The 23,183-nt window shown below is 36.8% G+C and overlaps 1 protein-coding gene and 1 long non-coding RNA gene across 2 annotated transcripts; both read left to right on the plus strand.

The window, feature by feature from the left end:
• The first annotated feature begins 562 nt into the window (after nt 1–562).
• LOC147844783 (uncharacterized) lies at nt 563–6,170 on the plus strand. Its single transcript, XR_015483800.2, has 7 exons — nt 563–1,404; nt 1,664–1,686; nt 1,985–2,155; nt 2,408–3,500; nt 3,614–3,748; nt 3,848–4,050; nt 4,712–6,170. It is a non-coding gene; the product is annotated as an uncharacterized LOC147844783 (long non-coding RNA).
• A 55-nt stretch (nt 6,171–6,225) lies between these two features.
• On the plus strand, nt 6,226–21,361 carry si:dkey-13e3.1 (the record flags this gene model as incomplete). Its single annotated transcript, NM_001113341.2, is given in 12 exon segments — nt 6,226–6,334; nt 6,434–6,496; nt 6,717–6,778; nt 6,865–6,974; nt 7,111–7,230; nt 7,378–7,425; nt 7,548–7,625; nt 7,716–7,786; nt 8,392–8,452; nt 8,597–8,647; nt 8,737–9,659; nt 19,512–21,361. Coding segments are annotated over 9 exon segments (681 nt in total).
• Nucleotides 21,362–23,183: the final 1,822 nt, after the last annotated feature.

Consider the following 23,183-nt stretch of genomic DNA (forward strand, 5'->3'; position numbering starts at 1 on the left):
CTGGGAGACGGCAGCAGGCAGATCCTTTCCTCGCCAGCCTCAGGCCGCCCCGGCACTCTGGGCAGACGAACGGGTTTCTCCCCCACTCGGGTTAACTCCCGAACACTCGCCCCCTCTCTCAGCAGGGAGGGCATCTGGACAACCCGTCCCTCCTTCTCCCGGGTTTCGGCACCACTGTAATAAAGTTTACGGCCCTTTGGCCGCCGGGAAGAAGGAGGCGGAGAACCGACGGAGCTTCAAAAAAATATTTATTAATAACAATGACGGCAGCTCCTCACGGAGGCTGCCATCAAACTAAAAGCAAAAGTAAAATATGTCCGGGCCCGGTCCTCTCTCGGCTTCCTCTGCCATCGGTCCTCCTTTTATGGTCCAGAGCTCCTACCGTGGGATCCGAGGCAGGTGCGCACCGCAGGTGTATCCACTTATGCGGTGGCCTCACCCAGTTCCCACGGCTCTCGGCCACGCCCCCTCGCCACAATGCATTTCAGAGTAAAGTTTTGACATTACAGAGTTAGATTTTAATAAATAAATAAAATCAGAGATAGAATTGATTTGATTCAGTGCGAAATCAAGGAGTTATCTATCCAACACTTGGTGGTGTTATTTCCAACATCCGGGAATTCATGCACCCCCAGTCACTGAAGAATTTTTTAGACGCCATTTCCATCTGAGTTTTAGAACAGTAACTGGTGAGTCAAACTACCTCGATGTTGGCATTTTACTGACTTTCTCTAAGGAAATACAGTTGTAAATTTATTGTTAAGTTAATTACTTTAGAATGGTGTGACAATTTTAAACTTCTGTGGTTCATTCATGGTCGTTTGTGTAGCTTGACTGCATTGCTATTGACTTCTTTTTAAGAATGTTATTCTATATGCCTGGTTACTCTAGCTTTGTTGCTAAATGGCTAACATTGATTAATGAAGAAAATAAGTGTTTATGTGCTTTATGAAGGCTGAAAAACAGTGCTGATACGTTCAGGGCCATGTCTGAGTCCACTAAATCCTTTCAGAGGTGCATCCAACTCTGTGAGCTCATAAACTCCTCAAGAAACTAAACCTGGATGACGGAGGCTATCAGTGGTGCTTCTGACTGACCCAAGCCCAGTTTGATGAACTTTTTGTCTGTGTCGGCTGGAGGATTTCCCCCGGAACACCAACAACAGGTGATACGTCACAATCACGCCCCCACAAGAGCAAGCTCCTGATTGGTTAACGCGGCGCGGATGTCCATTGAAGTGAGGAGGGGGCGTCTGCAGTCTTGGATCCAAGCAATTTAACGGCCCAGGCAGTTTCACGCACCTGTTGTACCTGATGCGTCCAGTAGGGGGAGGCAGCACGGTATTATTATAGGACACCCCTTACTCTAATCATCTCACCAAACCAATTGCGACATGATGGAAAGGTATGCTAAATACTCCCTAAACATATTGGTTAGCAAACATGGATCTTAAATATTTTAGTTAGATTAAATTCGATATATGTCATTATGTAAACAAAACGGTGTAAACCATTTCACACGCAGAGACAAAACGATGGCAATGTCGTTAGTTTACTGTTTAGCTCAGTTTAGCTAACCACATGTAAGCTAACTACAGTACATGTACTACGATACATTTTATTTAAGCTAATTTTCTTTTAACATTTTTTTTGTCTGTCTCTAGCCTGCACGAGAATGCCTTTGCGGGTAAGATTTTTTTGTAACCTGTTCTAAACTTTTTATTTTTTAAAAAATTATTATTTTTTAATAATGGAATAATGCATTTTGCAGCAACATTAGAATAGGTCTAGACATTGTTTAAGAATTAATATAAAAAAAACTTTATACTTCGTCTACAAAGTATTTATAATTGGCCTATTTATGTAACTCTACAAAAGATTTAACTGCAAGCTTGCTAAAAAGCAAAAATAAGTTTAAATAAGTTTAAAAATAAGTTACTTTCTGTATATAATGTAAATTATATGTTCTTGTTGTTAAATTGCAGATATTCCAACAGTACGGAGAGATCGGAATTTACCAGCGGTGAACAAGTGCAACATGTGCTGTTCCCTTTACCATTGTCTGTTCTGCTCTACATATTACTATAAACCATCAAAAAAGAGTAAACTGGGGATTCATCAGCAGCTTCACTTTTCGAGGGCAGTCACCCATAATGGTAACACAATTTCTGAATAATTTTTTTTTATTGGATATTAATTTGTATATTGCATAATAATTTCAATGTTAAAAACCCTTTTGATTTGTGTTTTGGTATTTCTAAAAACAACATAATCAGTATTGTCAGGTCATGTTGCGTACAAACAAATTACTAATATGTTGTGCTGGGAATTAAAAAATTGTTACTATTCTCAGCAAGGGAGTAATTATTATATATTTCATAATTTTTTATATATATGTTTTTTCACAGATTATACAATACACCGGTGTGGTCTGGGTTGTCAGCCAAATTTACACTACCATTGTGTATATTGTTATTCAACTATATACCGACTTGACAATTTTGTGGCCCACCTCAAAAGATGTAAAACGAGTTGTAAAGCTGCTAAATCTACCATTCATCCTGGTGTGCTATCTCAGAGTACCACGAAAACCAAGGAAACACACAAACTGTTAGGATGACATTTCAGTACGTCATCACCTTTATTCTGACTGCATAGATCAAGCTAATGGTGTCTATGCAGTCCAGAAAATGTTTCTCTCTTCAAGTATTCCAGTCCATATAGTTTCCAAGACCTGGGGAACAGAGCACATCGTCATGTGTGAGTTTCCATCCCGTCAAGTGGATACGGACTTGGCTTGGAGAAGTGGGTTAAGCCACTACAGATGCCATCACTTACGATCTCTAGATTACTGTGGATCCTTTGCTGATGCTCCTACTTTGTCAGAAAGTACCCTTACAGACATGCTTGGGTTAAAATGGTTGGGAAGGGAAAGAAAAACAGACTGCCTACAAAGACAAAGCCTCAGCACCCAAGACAACAAATCCTTGTCTATAGCAACAAAGGCTACAACGCCATGTTCTAAAAGGTGTATTTCAGTGTATGAGCCACATGCATCGTATTATGCCCAACTTGGTCGAATAATGGTCACATAAGATGTGAAGCAGAACACCTGGCATTGTCCATGTGTCAGATCAAGAAGGTCCTGTCTTCATAAATACATTGGAAAATGGCACCTTTTCCAGACTAAGCGTCACCTATTCCGCACTCTCCGAAGCACAGAACAGACCAGTCCAGTTCATAAAAGGGATGATGACTTAGGTTTACTGTACCCCCCAGCAAAAGAGCTTGAACCTATGATTCAGTACATCTTTAACAAGAAGACCATTCCTGCAATTCTTCCCGAGAACCTGCGTTTGCCTTCATCTTTAAGCCCCTATGCAACCAACCTCATTCCTGATGAAATGTTCTGCCAGCGATGTACTGGAAATGTACCCCTATCTGACCCTCTGCTCATCACAGCAAAAGCTAAAATGTCTACCAATACAATAATTATCTATGGTAAGTATTTTTCATTTTAAATAAGGATCTATGAAATTCACACAAATGGCACAGTTTAAATGATCCTAAATAATATTGTAGTAACCGCTTATATTTTACCATTGAATTTTCAGATGTTGCCAACTACACAAAATGTTGCCACCAATGTGGACTCTTCAGATATCAAGAGTGGAAAGATGGCTTGCACAATTTTAACGAGTGTCTTTCTTGACCTTCCTTTATGTCTACATATTCGATACATGCTACAGGTTAGGTTATCTTAAATCATTTTCCATTACCTTTGGAAAAAACATTAGTGGTTTAAAGAATTGAAAACTGATTATTATTTGTGTTATCTTCAATTGTAGGCCCACAGCGCAGTTGCGAGAGTAGTTCAGTGTCTATAGGTGACAATAGGAGAACAGTTTCCCCCAGCCAAAACAATGCTCCATGCCTATCTCTATTTTGAGGCACTTACAAGCCATGAGTATGAATACTCTTGTGTGACGTGGGGATCATCCACCCATTGTGATCATAGACCTACACAGAAAAGGAGCATTCAACATGTCATGTAAGTATTTTTGGGATGGACTACAATGACATTCTACAAACATGTTCAGGGTCATTTGACAATGCTAGTGCATATAAACCCATAACAGGCTTATATGTTTTTTTTTTAATTATATAGGTAATCTTATTAATATTTTCATTTTCTGTATGGTGTAAGTGAGTGATGTCAAACAACCACCAAAAGACTTCAATGGGCATGTGAATATGGAGGACTTTTGGGAGAAATTGTCACTGCAAATGATTGGTCGTGGCTTTGTACAAAGTAATTAGATTGCTTTTATGTCTCTTCTTGGCATTTTGTATGCTACTTATTGTTACCGTTTTTTAGATTTTTGCTTTGACTGTTATTTAAGGACAGGGGGACAATCCTTTCACTGTCCACCCCAGTTATCACCTTTGGGCACCTTGGATTGGAAGACATACTTGCAAGTCCAGTCAGTGTCTCAACACAGAGTTCTAGAAAGTTCACCAACCCAAAGAAGCTGAACTTTGTGAAATTACTGTGTCCAAAGATAGGCTTAAAAATGAGCTTTACAAGCAAAGGGTAAAATTAGTTTCAATTGTCACTTCTGTAAAGAGAATCAAGTCTGTTTTTGTAGGATAGGCTTGGTGGGATATAATTTTTTTAATGGATTATTTTTTTTATTTTGAATTGTTTTTAGGTCTCAGTGATACAAAAAAAAAGTGAGGAGTGTGGGATTGATTCCACTGGTTCAATAAATGACCTCCTAGAAAGACTATCCTGTGAGATGAAGTCTAGACATACCTACGACAAACTATTCGAAAAGATTTGGGGTGCCTCAGGTGAGAAAAAAAACTTTTGTGTTTGTGACTGCCACATCTTTGTAGGCGTTAGGGTTGGACAATATGACCAAAATGTTATTGAGAATATTTATTTCACAGTATATACACTACCGGTCAAAAGTTTGTTGTCAGTTTTTTTTCTCAGTTTTTTTTTAAGAAAATTATTCCGTTCATCAGGGCAGCATTTATTAAATAAAAAAGAATTGTCAAATATTTTTAAAAATGTTAAATAACTGCTATTACTCCAGTTATAATTGCATTTTTTTTACTACTACTACTACTACTAATAATAATAATAATAACAATAATAATTAATACTAGAGTGATTTCTAAAGAATCATTTGGTGATCTGAAGACTGGAGTAATGAAGCTGAAAATTCATCTTTAAATCACTGAATAAATGATTAAATTAAATGATAAATTACTTTTAAACAGTTATTTTACAGTGCAACAACTTTTCACAATTTGTACTGTAATCTTTAAAAAATAAATGCATCTTTGGTGAGCAAGATAAGCTTTGATAAAAAACATTTAAAAATCATGCTGATCCCAAACTTTTGACCTGTGTGCGCGTGTGTGTGTGTGTGTGTGTGTGTGTGTGTGTGTCTGTGTGTCTGTGTGTATATATATAACCTTTTAAATATAGTGAACAAATATGACTTAGATGATCAATAGGGATGTGCCGGTGAACCCGACGATCACACCACTGTAATGGCGACATGGCACCACCACAGTACACATTTTATTTCGTGGAAACAACATATATAGTCATACTGCCCATCCCTAGTTGGCCATGTATTAATATTATTACTGCTGCCTGACACTATAACTGCCGATCTGATGTTTGGTCCAGGAGGGTGGGCTGTTGTTATGTGCCCTTGTGTAATTGTCTACAGCATAAAGTGCTGTTAGCGTGAAGAGCGTCCAAGGAATTTTGCAGATATCCTTCTCTCGTGGAAGCACATCCCTAAAATTTTCATCTATGACTTTGCTTGCGGATTAGCAACACACACAAATCTTCGCTGTCCAGAAACGCTAACCTTTATACCAAATGGAGGGCGTCTAGCTGACCCAACAGATGACAACATCAAGATGGCACAGGAAGGGAAGCTCAAAATCTCATTGCCATGGCTTAACGTGAAAAAACAAGTTCCAGACATCCATGGCCACCCAATTACAGGCTCATCAGAGAATTATGTCCTCAATGACAAGTTTCATGAGGACAATTCAAAAGACGGGATGTTCTCCGCAAGATTGGTCTTGTAGCCCAACTTGCTGGCAAAGTAAATAGCCAGGTTGCGGAGCAGTTCCTTAGCGAATAAAAAAAGAATAAAAAAAAAACTACTTACTAAATATGAGCCTTCCATCAACTCACGCCTTCCTTATGAGAAATATTATCCACCATCACAATAATCAGAAGAATTTTAGAAGAGATTTTGGGACAGAAGTTGGGCTCAACACCAACCATCAGGCTCTTCTTGGTAATGTTTAGATTACAGTCATATCAATTTAAAATGGGTTGTAAATATTACTTTTACAAACACCATCATGTACCAATACTTTGTGTTTGTCCAATTAAGATACTTCAGAGATTTTAGAATCTTCCACTAAATCTGCCACCACAGATGATCCCCAGCTGACCAGTAAGTAACTAATAATCTGCTCAATAGTGCAAAGATTCCATATTAATCCATATTTGGCACACAGCTAATTGTTGTATGTTTATATATTATTTGTTTTATACAAATCTGATATACACTGTTCTTGGTTTTATAAACAGCATAATTTTTTATGTTATTGTGATATATTTACTGTTTTGAATTTATACTATATTTCATGAACTAATAATCTAATGACTTATAGACCTTTCTGGCTCAGAGGGAACAGAGGACATCCTACCATTGCCAGACTTGTAACAGAAATGGGTAAAGAAGAGAATTTGTTCCATCTAACAATACATTTTCCTTTTATAGTTCATTGTGTGTGAGTTTGTGTCATTTTATTTTCATAGCAACCACTGCAGATTTGACCATAGAGGCAGAGCCTAGGATTGTAGAGATTGCAGATGAGGATTCAGCTAAGTCCTGGAAGAAGCCTCACAATCCTCTTGAAGACAAATTGGTAATTGTTCTCGTATTCAATATCAATTCTAAAATATGTGTGGCAAAACTGAAACATCCAATCAATACATGTTTCCTATCTAAGAAAACATGAAGGATTTAATAAGTGAGCATTTTCTTTCATTTGACCATTGCAGCTCAGATATATCCGGGACACAGAGCGACTTGCAGATGAGGTAATTGTGAAAGAGGGAGCAATATGCCTCACAAGAGCAGATTTTTTGACTTTGGGCGTAAGAAGGGAAATGGAGTGTGAGGTAAGTAGTTAAATTTGCATGCAGATATTTTTTAATGTACCCAAAATGTTAATCAGTGGGTGCAATGGGTGATTTTTGTTTTTGTCAGATAACTTGGACCCTAGAGTTTTTCTTTGACTTTGCTTCCTTCTTTATTATTCATTACAGATTGGAAATGCCTGCATGAGACTCATCTATGAAGAGGCTCGAGCGCATGTATCAACATTCTTTAATGATTTTATATCAGATTTTTCTAGTTAAGCATTTTTTATGAAAGTTACTTCACTTCATATACTAAGGATGTCAAGTTATTTTCTTCTTTTTGCTCTCTCTCATAGGGCAACAACATTTACATTGCTGACTTGTATGTAGTTGCCACATGGAAAAGCAGTAAAGATCCTCTAGCCTATTTTCCAGTAAATATGGTATAACAAATTATAGCATCTAATATAAGATCTAAGCCAGAAGTTTAATAAGATTAGCTTTTTTTGGTGTTATGTTTTTAGAATAATGCTGACTTGATGGATGCCCTTGTGCTTCCTGCATGGATACAAGCCACTGTCTCAGACCATTATGTGTAAGATTATTTTTCAAAGTAATCATTTAGTTTACAGTGTAAAAACAGTTGAAATGTACATTACATTTTATAAAGCTTTGACTGCTTTTGTAGATTGTTGGAATTGATTTTTTATGCTGTTTTTAGGCCAGTATCATAAGGCGATGTCAATCACAGTCGAAATGTGTCAAATCTTTTTGTATTCTCCCTGGCCTCAACCATTGCTTATGTATATCTTTAGGTACTGAAGCCAGTCTTAAGAGAGATGCTCCTACTAGACTTTGGAGATGACCAGTAAAGAGGCATCTTTAGGTTCACAGTTAAGAGATAATTGCCATGTTCCCTTGACATATAATGGAGGCATGCGGTTGCATTGTTTCAAGTTTATTTGTTTTAATGAGAGTATTTATTGTTATTATAATGATTATAGTTGCCATGTTCCCTTGGCATATGCGGTTGCATTGTTTCAGATTTATTTGTGTAGTTAGAAGTTAGTAGTTGCCATTTTAACATAATCGCACAGGTGTAGATCAGATACTGTTTTACAGTTGTATAAACAGAGTATTATGAACTGTAGGATTTCCTATTGCTTTGTAAGTTCATTTGTGCTTTTTCTTAAATCATAGGAATATTGCACAAAGTCTCAACCCAGCACAATGGACAGAAGTAACAGGATTGGATATTGGGGTGATCCAGAACAATAATTGCATTATTTGTTTTATACAAATTTTTACATTATTACATTACTTTTTTTTTTTTTTTTTAGCTTTGTCTGATTTTATTATTGTTATTATTAGTAGTAGTATTTTAATTCTAATTTTGGTATACAAGGTCCTGCCTCAACAGAACAACAGCAACGATTGTGGAATTTTCATGCTCATGGTAAGTAGTAGTTTATGGTAAATAGCAAGAGGAAGAAGGTGGTTGCACTTATTTTTTTAGTTTTAAAAATTAATATTTACTTTTTTCAGTATGCCCTCTACACTGTGCTGGACATTCCATTCAACTTCTCACAGGTGGTCTTCTACATTTTGTTACTTTACATTTTTAATAAAGTACTTTATTGCTGGCCATTGAATTCTAACAATACAAATTAAATACTAATGTAGTAACATTTCAATTTCTGTTAGCTTGACATGCATGAAATCAGGGAGTGGTGGAGCCTGCGGCCAACTGAGCGATTTGGGATAGATGGGTATGTGAATCATGTTCTGCACATCTTAGTTTGACATTTCATTCTTGAAGTTTCTCACCAACAAAAATGAATGACCAAACTGAGGCACTTTAGCAATCCATATGCATACTCACACTCTCAATTGTGTGTTTTCTGACAGTTTATTTAGATGGAATTAAGAAATACATTTTTCAGTGCTGTCTTTTGTGACAAACAGTATTTGCAGTATTGGTGGCCAATACATTTTTTCCCTCTATCCTTTAAAATGGCATGAAAAGGTTTGCTCACTGGACCGAGGAGGCAAAGTCCCTCTGTGAAGGGAAACTTCTGCCACTTTATAGGGCTTTTTCTTGTGTAACCAATGACCTGCCACAGCATGTTGTTGCCCCAAGTGCTCGGAGGTCTTCAAATCAGGCACTTGTAGACTACATAGTGGCAACAAAAGTAAAAGATAGCCACATTCAGGTACGTGGATCAAGCATGCATTTCGAAATAAAATCTTATTCAGAATGTAAACTACTTGTAAGACATGTAAATTGTAATGTTGTTAATGTCATTTTTTATTTTGTATACAGTCTATCATCAGTGGGCAAAAGAACTCAAAGTGGCTTGACAGTTATTCTGATCATTCTGTCAAAAAAAAATAACCCTGAGCCACTTTACATTGAGGATGAGGATCAAATTGATTCACTTTTCCTTCACCTCTCCTCCGTTCTAAGAAGCACATGCACACCCCCCCAAAGAGATGAAATTAAGTTCATCATGGATGTACTTTTTCCTGAGGTAGGTCTCATGCTTTAGCGGTGCTCTGCATGGTGTATATGTACTTTTTTGTTATCATGTAATTTTAATAACTTCAATATTACATGATTTCTGCGAAACAGTTTTTTTTATTTAATTTATGACAGACATGCAAGTATGTTGTTTATTAAATGTCTTTATATATGGCTTATTTAGGGAGTGATGAATCTCATTTCTTTTTTGGTAGTCTATCATCTGTGCACTTGCCCACACTGAAAACCTGTCCATCCTGGAGACTGAGACAAAATTTATGAGAGGACAAAAGGTATGACTGGGATCATATTAAGGAAAACTATTTAACAGGACACCTGGGGCATATATACATTTTGAGAGGCAATGGTGGTGAGTGTTGGACTTCAAAGGGTCCAGTGCATGTTCAAAAATGGGTTCGGAGTCAATCTGTCAAAAATTATAAGTTTTATTTGCTCAAGCAGGAAAGAAACCATAAGCAATACACTGCGCAGGAGAGGTACAGTTCTCTAAACTCTCCTTCAGAGACACATCCTTTTATACCACAGTTGTCTTCCGTGCATCTTCTCTTAAGAGTTAACCTTTTAAGGCAAATGTCTCCTCTTAACACACACATGGCTCATACATCCTGTCATTCTTAGAACTCGCCCCTATATTCAATAACAGGATGTGCTTGTCTCAGCAGTCTGCAACACTGGTCTATACCGTGCTCACAATATGGCTGTTAACCCTTCAGATGATTTCATAATAACCAACACCCTATGGGACAATCATTAAAGACTTCTTATGCATGGAAAACATATCAAAATTATATTTAAACTGAAAAACACCACAAATCCCTCTCTTGGCCTCTGAAAGAGGCCACACCCTATTGTATTCAATAAATCTTTAAACTACCACAATTAGGTCTATATGTTAAATAAAATTTTTAAAAACTCTTTTCAGCAAATATTTCCAGATGAGCCTGGGTCGAAAACCTCTGAGGAAAGACACCCATGCGACCCCCCCTAGTTGACTTATGGGCAGCCACCACATGTTCATCTGAGGCATCATATCAGACTATTATTGTAGATCAACATTTCACCCTTGTCTACATTGTTCACACATAAAATTCAAAAATAAAAATCCCTATAAATGCCCTTTAAACCAGTGTGCTCAGACAGGACTGGGCCGAAAACCCCTGTGGGGAAAGACACCCAGTCGGTCCCCTAATTGACATGTGGGCGACCACAACAAGTCAGCTGAGTCAATCACACAAAACAAAAAACAAAACAAAACAACAAAAAATATATCTAAGCTAAACTTTTCGATAGATTCATTTTAGACTCAAAATATCTACTTAACATTTCTTATAACACAAAATATATGATGAATCAGCATCTGCGGAAAAAGCACAGTTAGTAGAGAGACATTTACACACGGCTTTCCTCCTCTTCCTCCTCCTCATCAGATATTAATAATGGCATTGTGTAAGGGGGTGGTAGCCCATCTTTCTTTTCAATTGCTGTTACTATCACCCTGTTACACAATGACCTGATGCATGGGACACAACAACATCCACATGTCACCATTATAGCTACAAAGGTAGCAATTGAGATCAAAACTGAAGTTATCATAGTTTTATATTTTCCAAACACACGAGTCATCCATTCATCAAAGGCGTTATCTATACCAAAGTGTTCTGCCATCGTCTTTAAGAGTATTTTCAATTCCTCTAGGGCCCTGGTTATAGACCAGTCATTATTTTATTTTTTCTAAATTTTCTTCAATCTAATTTGTCTAATTCATTTATTCATTTTCTTTAAGGCTTAGTCCCTTTATTAATCTGGGGTCGCCCCAGTGGAACTTATCCAGCATATTTTTACACAGCGGATGCCCCTCCAGCTGCAACCTATCACTGGGAAACATCCATACACACTCAATCACACACATACACTACGCCCAATTTAGCATATCCAATTCACCTATACCACATGTTTTTGGACTTGTGGGGGAAACAGGAGTGTCTGGAGGAACTCTGTCCAATTTATTGACACCCTGTCCAATTCATATCCCTTTTTTCTCATTCTTTCTTTACAATTTTTGGCATCAAGATGCTTTTGATGTTATTTTCCTTACAATTGTCACTCACACACTTTCTGTCAGATTGTCATGTGTTAGTAAGTCAGTCTTTTTTTTTTTTCTATTTTAAAATTTAACATAGTATTTGTTTCCCCTTTTTGTGTTGGCCTGTATCTAATATACAGTTGGCCTCATGCATTGGTGTTGCAGCATGTTCATCTCCTACACCAATACATGCTTACACACCAATTGGACCAATTAGTCCAATTAGTCATCTGTTAATTAATCTCCCCCTTTCGGCCTGGACCTAGTTCCAGGCCGCTTTTACACCCCTGTGTTGACTGTCAAGTTAGTCCCGACAGCCTTACACCTTCAGCAACCTGTTTAAAAAAAAAATTGTGAATAAAGTTGTTAATCTGTCATAATATAATCTCTACATAAATGATTTAGTGCACATCAAAGCTGCACCAGGTACCCGAAACTGCAGTCCTTTAAACAATTTAAAAGTCATTAATTCCATTTTTTTTCCCATAATTAACTAAAATCCCTTAATATGATTTTTATTTCATTTCCTTTTGGTCTGTGCACAGATTTTTTGCCAGTTTTGTTTTCAAATTTCTGTTAATTCTCTTGACATTTCCCTGTAATTATTATTTTTTACACCATTTCTAAAATCATGTTTCAGGCCCAGTGCCCACTCCACTGATTTAAAATATTTGTTATTCCAGTGTTTATCATTATCTAATCTAATTTTCCCACAACATCTATTTGTTTCTAGATTGTTATTCATTAAACACTTAATCACTCCACCTATCCCAGACACCACTCGTCCCAATATTGTGGCGTGTCATCTACTCAACTATCATTTTAATTTACTTTCTTTAAATCTGGTTCCCTATAAGTGTCATAACACCTGCTTACTTCCAATCAATCAGGTGTCCACTATTTTTCAGCTAGTAAAATATCACCATCATATATAGTGACACCCCCTCTGTCAAGTGGCAATCACTCAGCGGGCCTCGCAGGGCGTAATTTAACAACCCTGCAGACAATATTAATTCTTGTGGTACTCTGGTGTACCTGTATTGCTGCCCCCTAAAGGTAAATGAAAACACATCCTTCAAATTTGGTGCCAGTGTTAAATAGAAAAATTCATTGGCTAAGTCTAGACATTAAAATCACTTATTCTCTTGGTGTAAAGCTGGTAATGCAGTATATTAATTTGGAACTGGCATTGTGGCGGTTTTCACAACCGCATTAACTTAAATCATGAGCCATTCTGTATTTTCCTGTATTTTGTTTTTCTACAGGTAAAATTGGAGTGTTTAGGTGTCAGGTCGATGGCTCTAACACAACTATAGTCAACAATTCTTTAATTGTATCTGCAATACCTGCTTCAGCTTGTGGTTTGTGAGGATACTGTGGCTGCCAAATCGGCCTTTCATTATTTAACTTCATTATTAAACTTTAATTTATGTCTGAGAGTGAGGAGCAAAAACCCACATCTGCTGGTCCTGTAGACCATAATTGGCTTGGTAAACTGTACAGCATTGGTGCCGTCACCTCATGATCCGTTCTTTCTCTTCCATGCCACCTTGTGACCCATATATGTTTAGTTAATCTGCCAACCACACCCTTCTAATTATAATTTTTTCCTTTCTTTCAGTTTAGTTTTGGTCACAGAATAAAGTCATGTGAGGTGGGTTGGTGGGAGGCATGTATGGTGCAATAAGAGTTACCCAAGGTCTCCATTGAGCATAAAGTGAGAGAAGGCCGTCTCCCGGCATGGTTTCTGGCTACAGTTTGCCCCAGTAAATGTCAGCTCCTACAGGTTCTCGCATCGATGACAGCAACCATTGTCCTCGCAGGTGAGGTGTACCCAGTGAACAGTTCTTAGTCGTCCCTGTAGGAAATCTCACCATAACACCATCAGCATACCATAGAATGATTCATCAAGCTTTATCAGCAAGTCTCTGCCCCATAAGTTCGTGTGGGCTCTGTCTGACAACAGAAAGTGATGTTTCAGTTGTTGTCCATCAACAGACACTGGTATTAGCTCAGTTTAAGACAGTCTTTCACATTCCTCAGTGAAACCCATTACTTCCACAGTTTTTTTTTTTTAAATCAAGTCCTGATTGACAGGGTTAATCAATGTTGAATAGGTCACACCCGTGTTGACCAAAAAAGTCCAGACAGTCTTTGTTGACCCTTCATAGATAACAGTGGCTCCACCATAGCCCCGCTTCGGTCTCCCTGTGGGCCTCCTCAGAAATGCTCCCATCTTTCCCAGAGTGGATAGTGTTCCACCCTGCCCTGGGTTCTGTCCTCCAGGGTTTGGAGCTTGCCCTGCAAGTGGTGCCACAAAGCCTTTGCCTCCTTGCACGCCCCCTCTCTCGGCATACAGATTTTGTCCGTTGGGATATCTTGTCGAAATGTGTCCCAGCTGATTGCACGTGTAGCATTGACTAGCCTGGCAGTTGCGATGTAGCTGACTTAGGCGGCCACACCTGAAACAACCCTCTCCAAATCCACACTCTCTGTAAGCCCCCGGGACCCCCTTGACCCTAATGCCTCCCCTATTCTGTCTTCTAAATTGAGGTTGGCATTTAGGTGTTTGGTTTGATGGCTGTTTGTACACAGGTGCCATGTAAGATTGTTCAGGGTCAGGCGACTGCACCAATTGTTTGCCTTTATCTTTCTCATTTGATCATTGACTTCTTGTCTGGCTTTGTTCATTTGTAATTTCACTAACTGGTTTTTCAGTTCCTCAATCTCAGAAAACTCTCATCAGCTTTATCTTTAGCTCTATTGATGAGATGGAGCAAGTGTCTCTCCCAGGTGGCCGAAGCACTTCCTGGTATGTCAGGGGTTATTATTTATGTATTTTTTATTTTATTATTATTATTATTTTAGTCATTTAACACAGCTTGAAGTATCCTCAACCACTCCTTCATAAATTGGTTAGCATGAATATGTGTCCCAGTCTGGGCTTCTCACTCCAGTTTACATCTCAATACATATGCTGCTGATGTTTCATCTGCCTTAGGGGTGGACTTTATGTTATGTATAGCACCAGGTGGTGCAGAAAATTTTCTCCTTATTACTGTGCCCCACGCAGTTGCTACTTTGCCAAAAGGAGTGTCTGATTGACATTCATTTGTATTAGCTACCTATTAAAATTGTCTCAATTCCCTATTAGAAATCATAGAATAACAACAAACTTTTATTATTATTATTATTATTATAATCTTCTTTAATTATGTATTTATTTATTTATTTTTTGCACCTAAACACAATTTCATCCTCTAATGTCAAGTCTTAGTTCCTCAAATGGTTACTTCCTTAAAGAGTTATTGCTTTTTCTAGTTTTTATCTCATCTGTTTAATATCTCTCTTTCTTTATATATATTTTAGACATATTTTAAACTATAATCTTTTTGACATTTCTTTCTATTAAACCATAATTAGGAGTCTTTTTTCTTAGCTTTTAATTTTTCCTTATTTTTTTTTATTATATTATTATCTTCCTTATTTATTTGGCCAGTACCACTTCAGTTAACCATTTTCAACCAGTCAAATGTTCTTTTCTAATTTTCCTCTCCATCGGCCGAAGACTCCTCAATTTTATCTCTTTGCTGTTTAACAGCTTATTTTCTATCTCTTATTTCAGTTCTTCATTTTCTTCCAATGTATCTCTTCTAATGTTTCTTTAGTATCTGGTCTTTATGTTGTATTTTAATTTCTCTTTATTATTTATTATTATACTTATTTATTTTATTTATTTATTCACATAGCTTCAAGGTCCATTTCAACTTTTATAACTATATTAAATATATCTCCCATTATTTTTTATTTAACTTGTCTTTTTATCCTGAATTATAATAGATCTGTTTATTTAGTAACTTATACTAAATCTCTAATTATTATGTGAACATTTATTAGTATTTGATCAAATATATATATTTATTTTTTATATTTTCTTTTACTATATTCAGCCTAACTGTTTTTTCCTCATGAAAAGGCATGGCTGCAGTTAACTTCCTTTTTTCGTGTCTGTCTAAGTCTGTCTGCTTTTACTTTGTCAACCCTGTATCTTTCTCTGAATTTTTTGCTATGCCTGCTCCAAATGCACAGTCTGCACTAACACAATGGGCTACTGCACCTTCAGGGGCTGTGAATAAAGCCCCAGTTTTGTCGACCAATTACAAAGCTTGTAGACTACTTTGTGATGAATGAAAATTTTCTTTTTGGTCTTTTCCTATATGTGTATGTGTTAGTGTGTCACCTCCTTCTGCAGTGGTCTCCTTCCTCTTTGCCTCCCTCTCTTGGACCCGAGAGACTCAGCTAGTTCCTGTTTAAGACACAACTACACATATACTTTTAACCTTCACATTAACATTGTTTTTAGGCTATGTTGTCACTCATCCTCACACTTCTTTACCATTTTTCTCATTCATACCAACACATGACCTCGTCAGGTCAGTGCTTTTCCCTACACTGTCCTAATCCTGGTTCTCTAGAACCTTTTCTTCTAGTCCCTGTTCTACAGTATATTTCATATTTTCTATAGTATTTCATATATATACAGTATATCTCATATTTTCTTTATGTTCCTCAAATTGCAATATTAACTTTTTCTCTCATTTATTTTTCCTTTAACACTCCCTCTTGTATTCTTCTTCCACGACGTCTTTCCTGTATTCGCGCGTTAGATGTTTTGAGCTCTTTTCCCTACTCTGACCCTCAGTATATGGCGTCACCCACGCCCGGGGCTACCTAAGCTGTCCCTACGTCTTTTCAGAATTTTTTTATTTATTTTATTTTTTTAAATTTTTATTATTATTTTTTTTTTTATTTATTTTTTGTTCCCTACTCTATCCGTTCCTGATACTGCAATCAGTCTTTCTCAGGAAATTATTTTTTCTTCTCAATTTTTATTTTGAAAGTATCTGGTTCTCGTCAGAACAAGAGTGACTCTCAAAAATGCCTCCCCAGGGAGGGGGACTTCCTTACAAAGACATGACTTTCTGTCTTTGTCCCTGGTATTAAAAGCTTTCTACCTTCGTCAAGAGTAGGGTCACTTTTAATTTTTTACCTCCTAAGGGAAGAGGATTTCCTTCGAATTCTCTTGCGCGAAAATTCGCCCTTATACCTTGTAGGGACAAGGATTTTATTTGAATTCTAGTAATTCACCCTAAATTTACCCTGCAGGGACAAGGCCTTTCCTTTAAATTCTAACAATTTACCCTGATACTCTTCAAAAAATGTAAAAAAAAATGTAAAATATTACTTTTGGTTTCTCTGTATTTTACTTACATCAGGATTATGCTGAATTCAACACTTAATTTGCAGTATTCAATCGCAGAATTTATTTAAAAGGTTTCTGCTTACCTTATTTTTTAGCCGCGCCTTTGTGTTGAATTCAGTTCATCCCTCTGTTCAGCAAAATTCCTCCTTTTCCCATCACGTCGGGGTCACCAAAATTGTTGGACTTCAAAGGGTCCAGTGCATGTTCAAAAATGGGTTCGGAGTCAATCTGTCAAAAATTATAAGTTTTATTTGCTCAAGCAGGAAAGAAACCAAAAGCAATACACTGCGCAGGAGAGGTACAGTTCTCTAAACTCTCCTTCAGAGACACATCCTTTTATACCACAGTTGTCTTCCGTGCATCTTCTCTTAAGAGTTAACCTTTTAAGGCAAATGTCTCCTCTTAACACACACATGGCTCATACATCCTGTCATTCTTAGAACTCGCCCCTATATTCAATAACAGGATGTGCTTGTCTCAGCAGTCTGCAACACTGGTCTATACCGTGCTCACAATATGGCTGTTAACCCTTCAGATGATTTCATAATAACCAACACCCTATGGGACAATCATTAAAGACTTCTTATGCATGGAAAACATATCAAAATTATATTTAAACTGAAAAACACCACATGAGACACTGAGAAAGTGTTAGTCTCATTTCTAATTCATCCAGTATTTAGCTGACAGGCAGTACTTTATAATAGCATGGTTAGCCTGTTTTGAGTACCTACTTAACTGAAGGTAAAATTTGAAGTATTTCACAAATTTTTAACATTTGAAGTTAACTACGTTAAAAACTACTAAATACTTAAAACTACTTTATTGACTTTGTATATTTTTGTAATCAGTCTCTAAATGTTATACATGTTCATTTTTTAAAATTTGACCAATTATTTAGTTAGGTGTACTAAATAATTTATTAAGTCATGAATAATTGGATTTTGCAAATACCAAAAGTCTACAAGCTCTGTCTTGGCGGGCCGGTGTCCTGCAGAGATTAATTTACCCTGATAAAACACAACTGAACAAGCTAATCAATATCTAAGGTATACCTTAAACTTTCACCAAGATGTGTTGAGGAAAGATTGATCTAAACTTTGCTGGACACCGGCCCTCTATGACTAATAAGTGTGGTGACCCCTGGTGTATACTGTCAAGATAACAAATGTTTTTATTTGTTGTTTTTGAAAATCAGGGTTATTCCTCCAAATTTAACTTTCTTAATTTTATATTGAAATAAATTTAAACAAATCTTAAAAGATTTGAAAGTGTATTTTGAAGTTGCATTCATCGCATTGCATTCAATTACATTTAATTCAATGCAATCCAGTTCTAAATGGTTGTTTTATATTTGGTTGAAATGCCATTAGTAAGTTAAACAATAAAATAATTTTATACACTTTCATACATATATAAATGCATACCTTACAAATATAAATGGTCTGCTAATTCGGTTCATAACTATACAGTATATATTTTATATATAAGCATGAAAGTATACATTATGAAATCATGATTATTGTTTAGCACCAATTTCAGAATTTCTATTGTAACAGAATTTGTTATAAAGAAACTAATTAAATATGTTTGGCATGTTTTAGGATAATCACAATATGTAGCTGCAAATGACAAAAAGTAAAAATAAATAATGTCTTAGTCCTTATATATCCCCTAACTATCAATGTATTCGGAGAGATCTCAAAATCCTAAAATCATAATCACTTATTTGATAAAATATTTCGATATGTTAAAAGTCCAGGTAATAAATAAAATGACTTATAAAATCTTTTTTTTATTATTATTTTTTCACAACTGAATGTTTAAGGTTTAAGAATTTTTAGATATTTGGACTAGGAACAAGACAAGCTCTGAGTGAAAAGCATTTTTGCAGAGCATAGGCTAACGTTAAACTTATCATGTACACAACATTTCCATTTCGTTAAAGGCATTTAATGTGTTGTAAACCGCCACCTGTCTGTAAAATTAATCATTCATTCATTCATTCATTTTCTTGTCGGCTTAGTCCCTTTATTAATCCGGGGTCGCCACAGCGGAATGAACCGCCAACTTATCCAGCAAGTTTTTATGCAGCGGATGCCCTTCCAGCCGCAACCCATGTCTGGGGAACATCCACACACACACACACACTACAGACAATTTAGCCTACCCAATTCACCTGTACCACATGTCTTTGGACTGTGGGGGAAACCGGAGCACCCGGATGAAACCCACGCGAACACAGGGAGAACATGCAAACTCCACACAGAAACGCCAACTGAGCCGAGGATCGAACCAGCGACCTTCTTGCTGTGACACGAACGTGCTACCCACTACGCCACTGCGTCGCCTAAAATTAATCAACTGATTCAAATTTTAGCAGCCTAATGATGAGCCCTCGCTTTAGAGAGTTGCTGAAGATTACATGGTGAGTAAATCAACTTATTTGGCGGATCATTTGTGGTTGCTTAGTACTTGAATACAATTTAATTTTGACAGCTGTTAACATAATTCTAATAACTAAATGCACATGAGTGTGTTCAAATGACCACTTTTTTTAATTGTAAAAAAATTAAAAGGGTAAAATAAAACTTGTAAAATAAAATTGACACTTACTGTATTTAGTACCAAAACTAGCAAAGGAAGCCCCCTGCATCTGCCTTTGCAATACCTTCAGATAATTTAGCATTTTATAGAATACATGTCACCATTTAAAGAGCCCATATTATACATGAAAAAGGGTCATATTTCGGTTATATGGGTCTCCAACAACATACTGATATGCATGCAAGGTCAAAATACACTTTCATAGTCTTATAATATGCATTTATTTTTACCCAATTATCCCAGCGACTTCCATATGAATCGTTCAGCGATTCATTTGTTCCCAAACCCCTCCTTAGCGTGAAGCTAATCTGCGGTGATTGGACCGATGACAGCCTGTTGCGATTGGTCGACAGCGTTCAGCGCTAGACAAATGCCCAGCGTGGTTTGTCAAGCCCCCGGCGGACGGGCCCGCATGATAACCCCGTGACCGTCATAACCCCCGCATGGGAAGTATGAACGGCACTTAGCAGTGAAAATGAAACCGATAGCGTGCACATCATTTACTGAGTGTGATTTCCGTGACCGAGCTTTTCTCAGCTGTAACTTAGATCATTTATATTTGCAATTTTTGCTGTGGCACCTCTTGCTTGAAGTGTTATATGTTCTCAGGGCTTACCTGTACTCTGCTTTGCCCAAATATCCCATCCCCAGCCAGGGGGTTGTAGTGCTCACCAGCGCATAGCAGGCTGCCTTTGTGCCTAATAAACTGGCCTTGGTGTATTGTCTTCCCATTCTCACAAGTCTTACACACCAGTCTTTTCTTATCCTTCCTAAACTGTAAGCGTGTAGACTGCTGAATCAATTATTTCCCCTCACACTTACAATAATATCCAGGTAAACACAGCGTCTTCTTGACTTATGACTTCAGGATCTGTTTGTCTTCGCGGCTGTGTTAGTGGGCAGGGCGCAGATTTAAATTTTCCTGGGTTTGCGCCCATAACATCTACGTTTCATAGTCACGTCACGCCGAAACAGCTAAAGACTCGTTATGAAGACGATTCATTCTAACCACTATGAGTCGACTCTTTTTTTAAGATGAATCAATAGTTTTAAAAACTGTCCACTTTCAGATTTAGGCCTTCGCTGGATATTTCACTTCATTTAGATCTGTGTTACACACTACATGGAAGCTCCTTTTCGAAAACCCACAATAGGGGCTCTTTAATGTTTATTTATTTTATATAAATTAATATTTTAATGGCTCTTTTATTGCCTTTGGACAGTTAGCTAACAAATTCATCTAAACAATGAAATTGCTTGTCATTTTGATAAAACATTATTTATTGTATCATTTACAGGTTTGATTTGTAGAATTATTATCAATAATCAACACCTGAATCAAAAGAAATGTGAAGATACGCAAGGCATACTTTGTAATGTTCATCTCTCTCTTTTTTTTTGTTAAATCTGAAGGTTATGCATATGTGTTAGATACTAATGTGTTGTTTTTTAAAAGCTACAGTTCTCCATACAGTAATACAAGACCCTGTGACAGTGGCTGAGTAGAGACTGATTGAGATGATGTATTTCTAGACTTGGTGGAATGACCAAGCACGCCTTCTTGGTCATTTGCGGTGATAATAATGAAGGAATGTTTGGTAAAGTTCTGTATTTGTTTCACAATAAGCTGAAATGGTATTAGAGCATTAAAGAATAACAAATGACATGAAGGTGATACGTTTTGTATTGTGGGTAAACTGTTACTTAAATATTGTTTTGCTCTTTGCTTTTCACTTTTCCTCTTCAGCGTATCCTAATTAGATTCTATTTGGACCTGAAACATCTGCTAGACTACAGGAATAGTGGCATCAATACTGTACCTGGAAGGGCCTAACAACACACACACACACACACACACACACACACACAAACACGGTCCCGCCAATTAAATTGGATTGATTTCACCTGTGCTTCAGGGGGTTATAAGAGAGGGATTGTATCCCTTAGTGTCTCCTAATAAGAGACCTAGCGTAGAGTTCCCTGCAGTGAACTGACAACTTATCCAGCATATTTTTTTATGCAGCGGATACCCTTCCAGCCACAACCCAGCATTGGTAAACACCCATCTACTTTTGCATTCACTCACATACACTATGGCCAATTTAGCTAATTCAATTCACATAGCCTTGATTTAGCTCGTCATCAGATCGGCTATGTCCCTCCGTTGTTTCACCATCTCGGTGAAGTTGCCTATCGACAATATCTAGTCCGGCAATGTGTAACCCATTTCTAGCCCAAATAACCTTAAATTTGGTTGCATATTGTTTTTTGGGCGGTTTTACCAGTTGGTTCAATTGAAACTAGCCTTTTTCCTCAATTTTTGTCCTCAGAAAACTTGTTTATGGAACAATCGTTTTGATTTATATGGAAATGTCATTATTTTATGAAAATTGGGTTAAAAATATTTTTCTTTATTGGATATGTTTGAAAGCCGTGGTGACATTGTTAATTGCAATATTTTCTGCTTAAAACATGGTTTTGTTTGTCACCTAGAGTTTTACACAATGATTAATGCTATTCCTAAAAAACATCATAGTATTGATCAGAAGTATTCTCTCACACTACTCTGTAATGTTTTCTCTTCCATCTCTGTTTTTGGCCACTAAATGTTTCAGAGAACCAAAATGTAACAAGTTTTAAAAGAATATTCTTATTCAAAGACTTCATCCCAATCAGCTCAGACGTAATTTTATATTTTTTTAATTTTAATTTACAGGAATTAGAAAAAATAAGACCAAGTTACATTTCTCCAATTCTCCCCTAAATTAAAGAGCTTCAGTTTAAAAATATTAATGTGTATCTATCAAAACAATTTCTGAAATTAAAATTTGATACTGAGGATAACTCTTGTTACCCACAAAACATCAAGATTAGATCAAGTCAAAATTTTATTATCTGACACATCTGACTTTCATTCGCCAACAAGTTTTGTGAAATTGCAGACAAAAGCCCACAATTGGAGGCAAATAGGTGTTTGTTCACTCGAGTGACAGTCAAACAATGTGAATGATCAAAAACACAATCTAAGGGTGTAGGACAGTGTCCCCTGCATCTCCCCAAACATTTTCTCCTCCCTAATCTTTCTAATTTTCTTTTTAGTGCCTGTGCTGATCTTAGCAAAACAGCCTAAGAGTGACACCTAGTGGCCATAGAAGAATATTGAGTTGTAATAAGTTTGTCCCTTTACCGTAATGTTGTAATGGAGGAAATTCAACAGAGCTGTATTTCGCTGCCATGCTGGTTAATGTTACAAAGGGTCTCGAAAATATAAGTCTGTCAGTATTTTGTTTAATATTTTTTTTCATTTGGAGTTTAATTTTGAAGAAACGTGTATAGAAATGACTTTTCCTAAAAATTAAAACAACAAGATTATTTGTTTGCTTATCTGTATGCAAAGTTTTATGTTAAATCTGCATTTAATACCTAAATTGCATGTATAAGACATCATTTTGACATTCTTTTTTGTATGTTTAGTTTTACAGTGCTTCTTTCAAGTA

This window comes from Danio rerio, chromosome 4 (assembly GCF_052040795.2).
Source record: "Danio rerio strain M-AB ecotype USA chromosome 4, GRCz13ab, whole genome shotgun sequence".
NCBI lineage: Eukaryota > Metazoa > Chordata > Actinopteri > Cypriniformes > Danionidae > Danio > Danio rerio.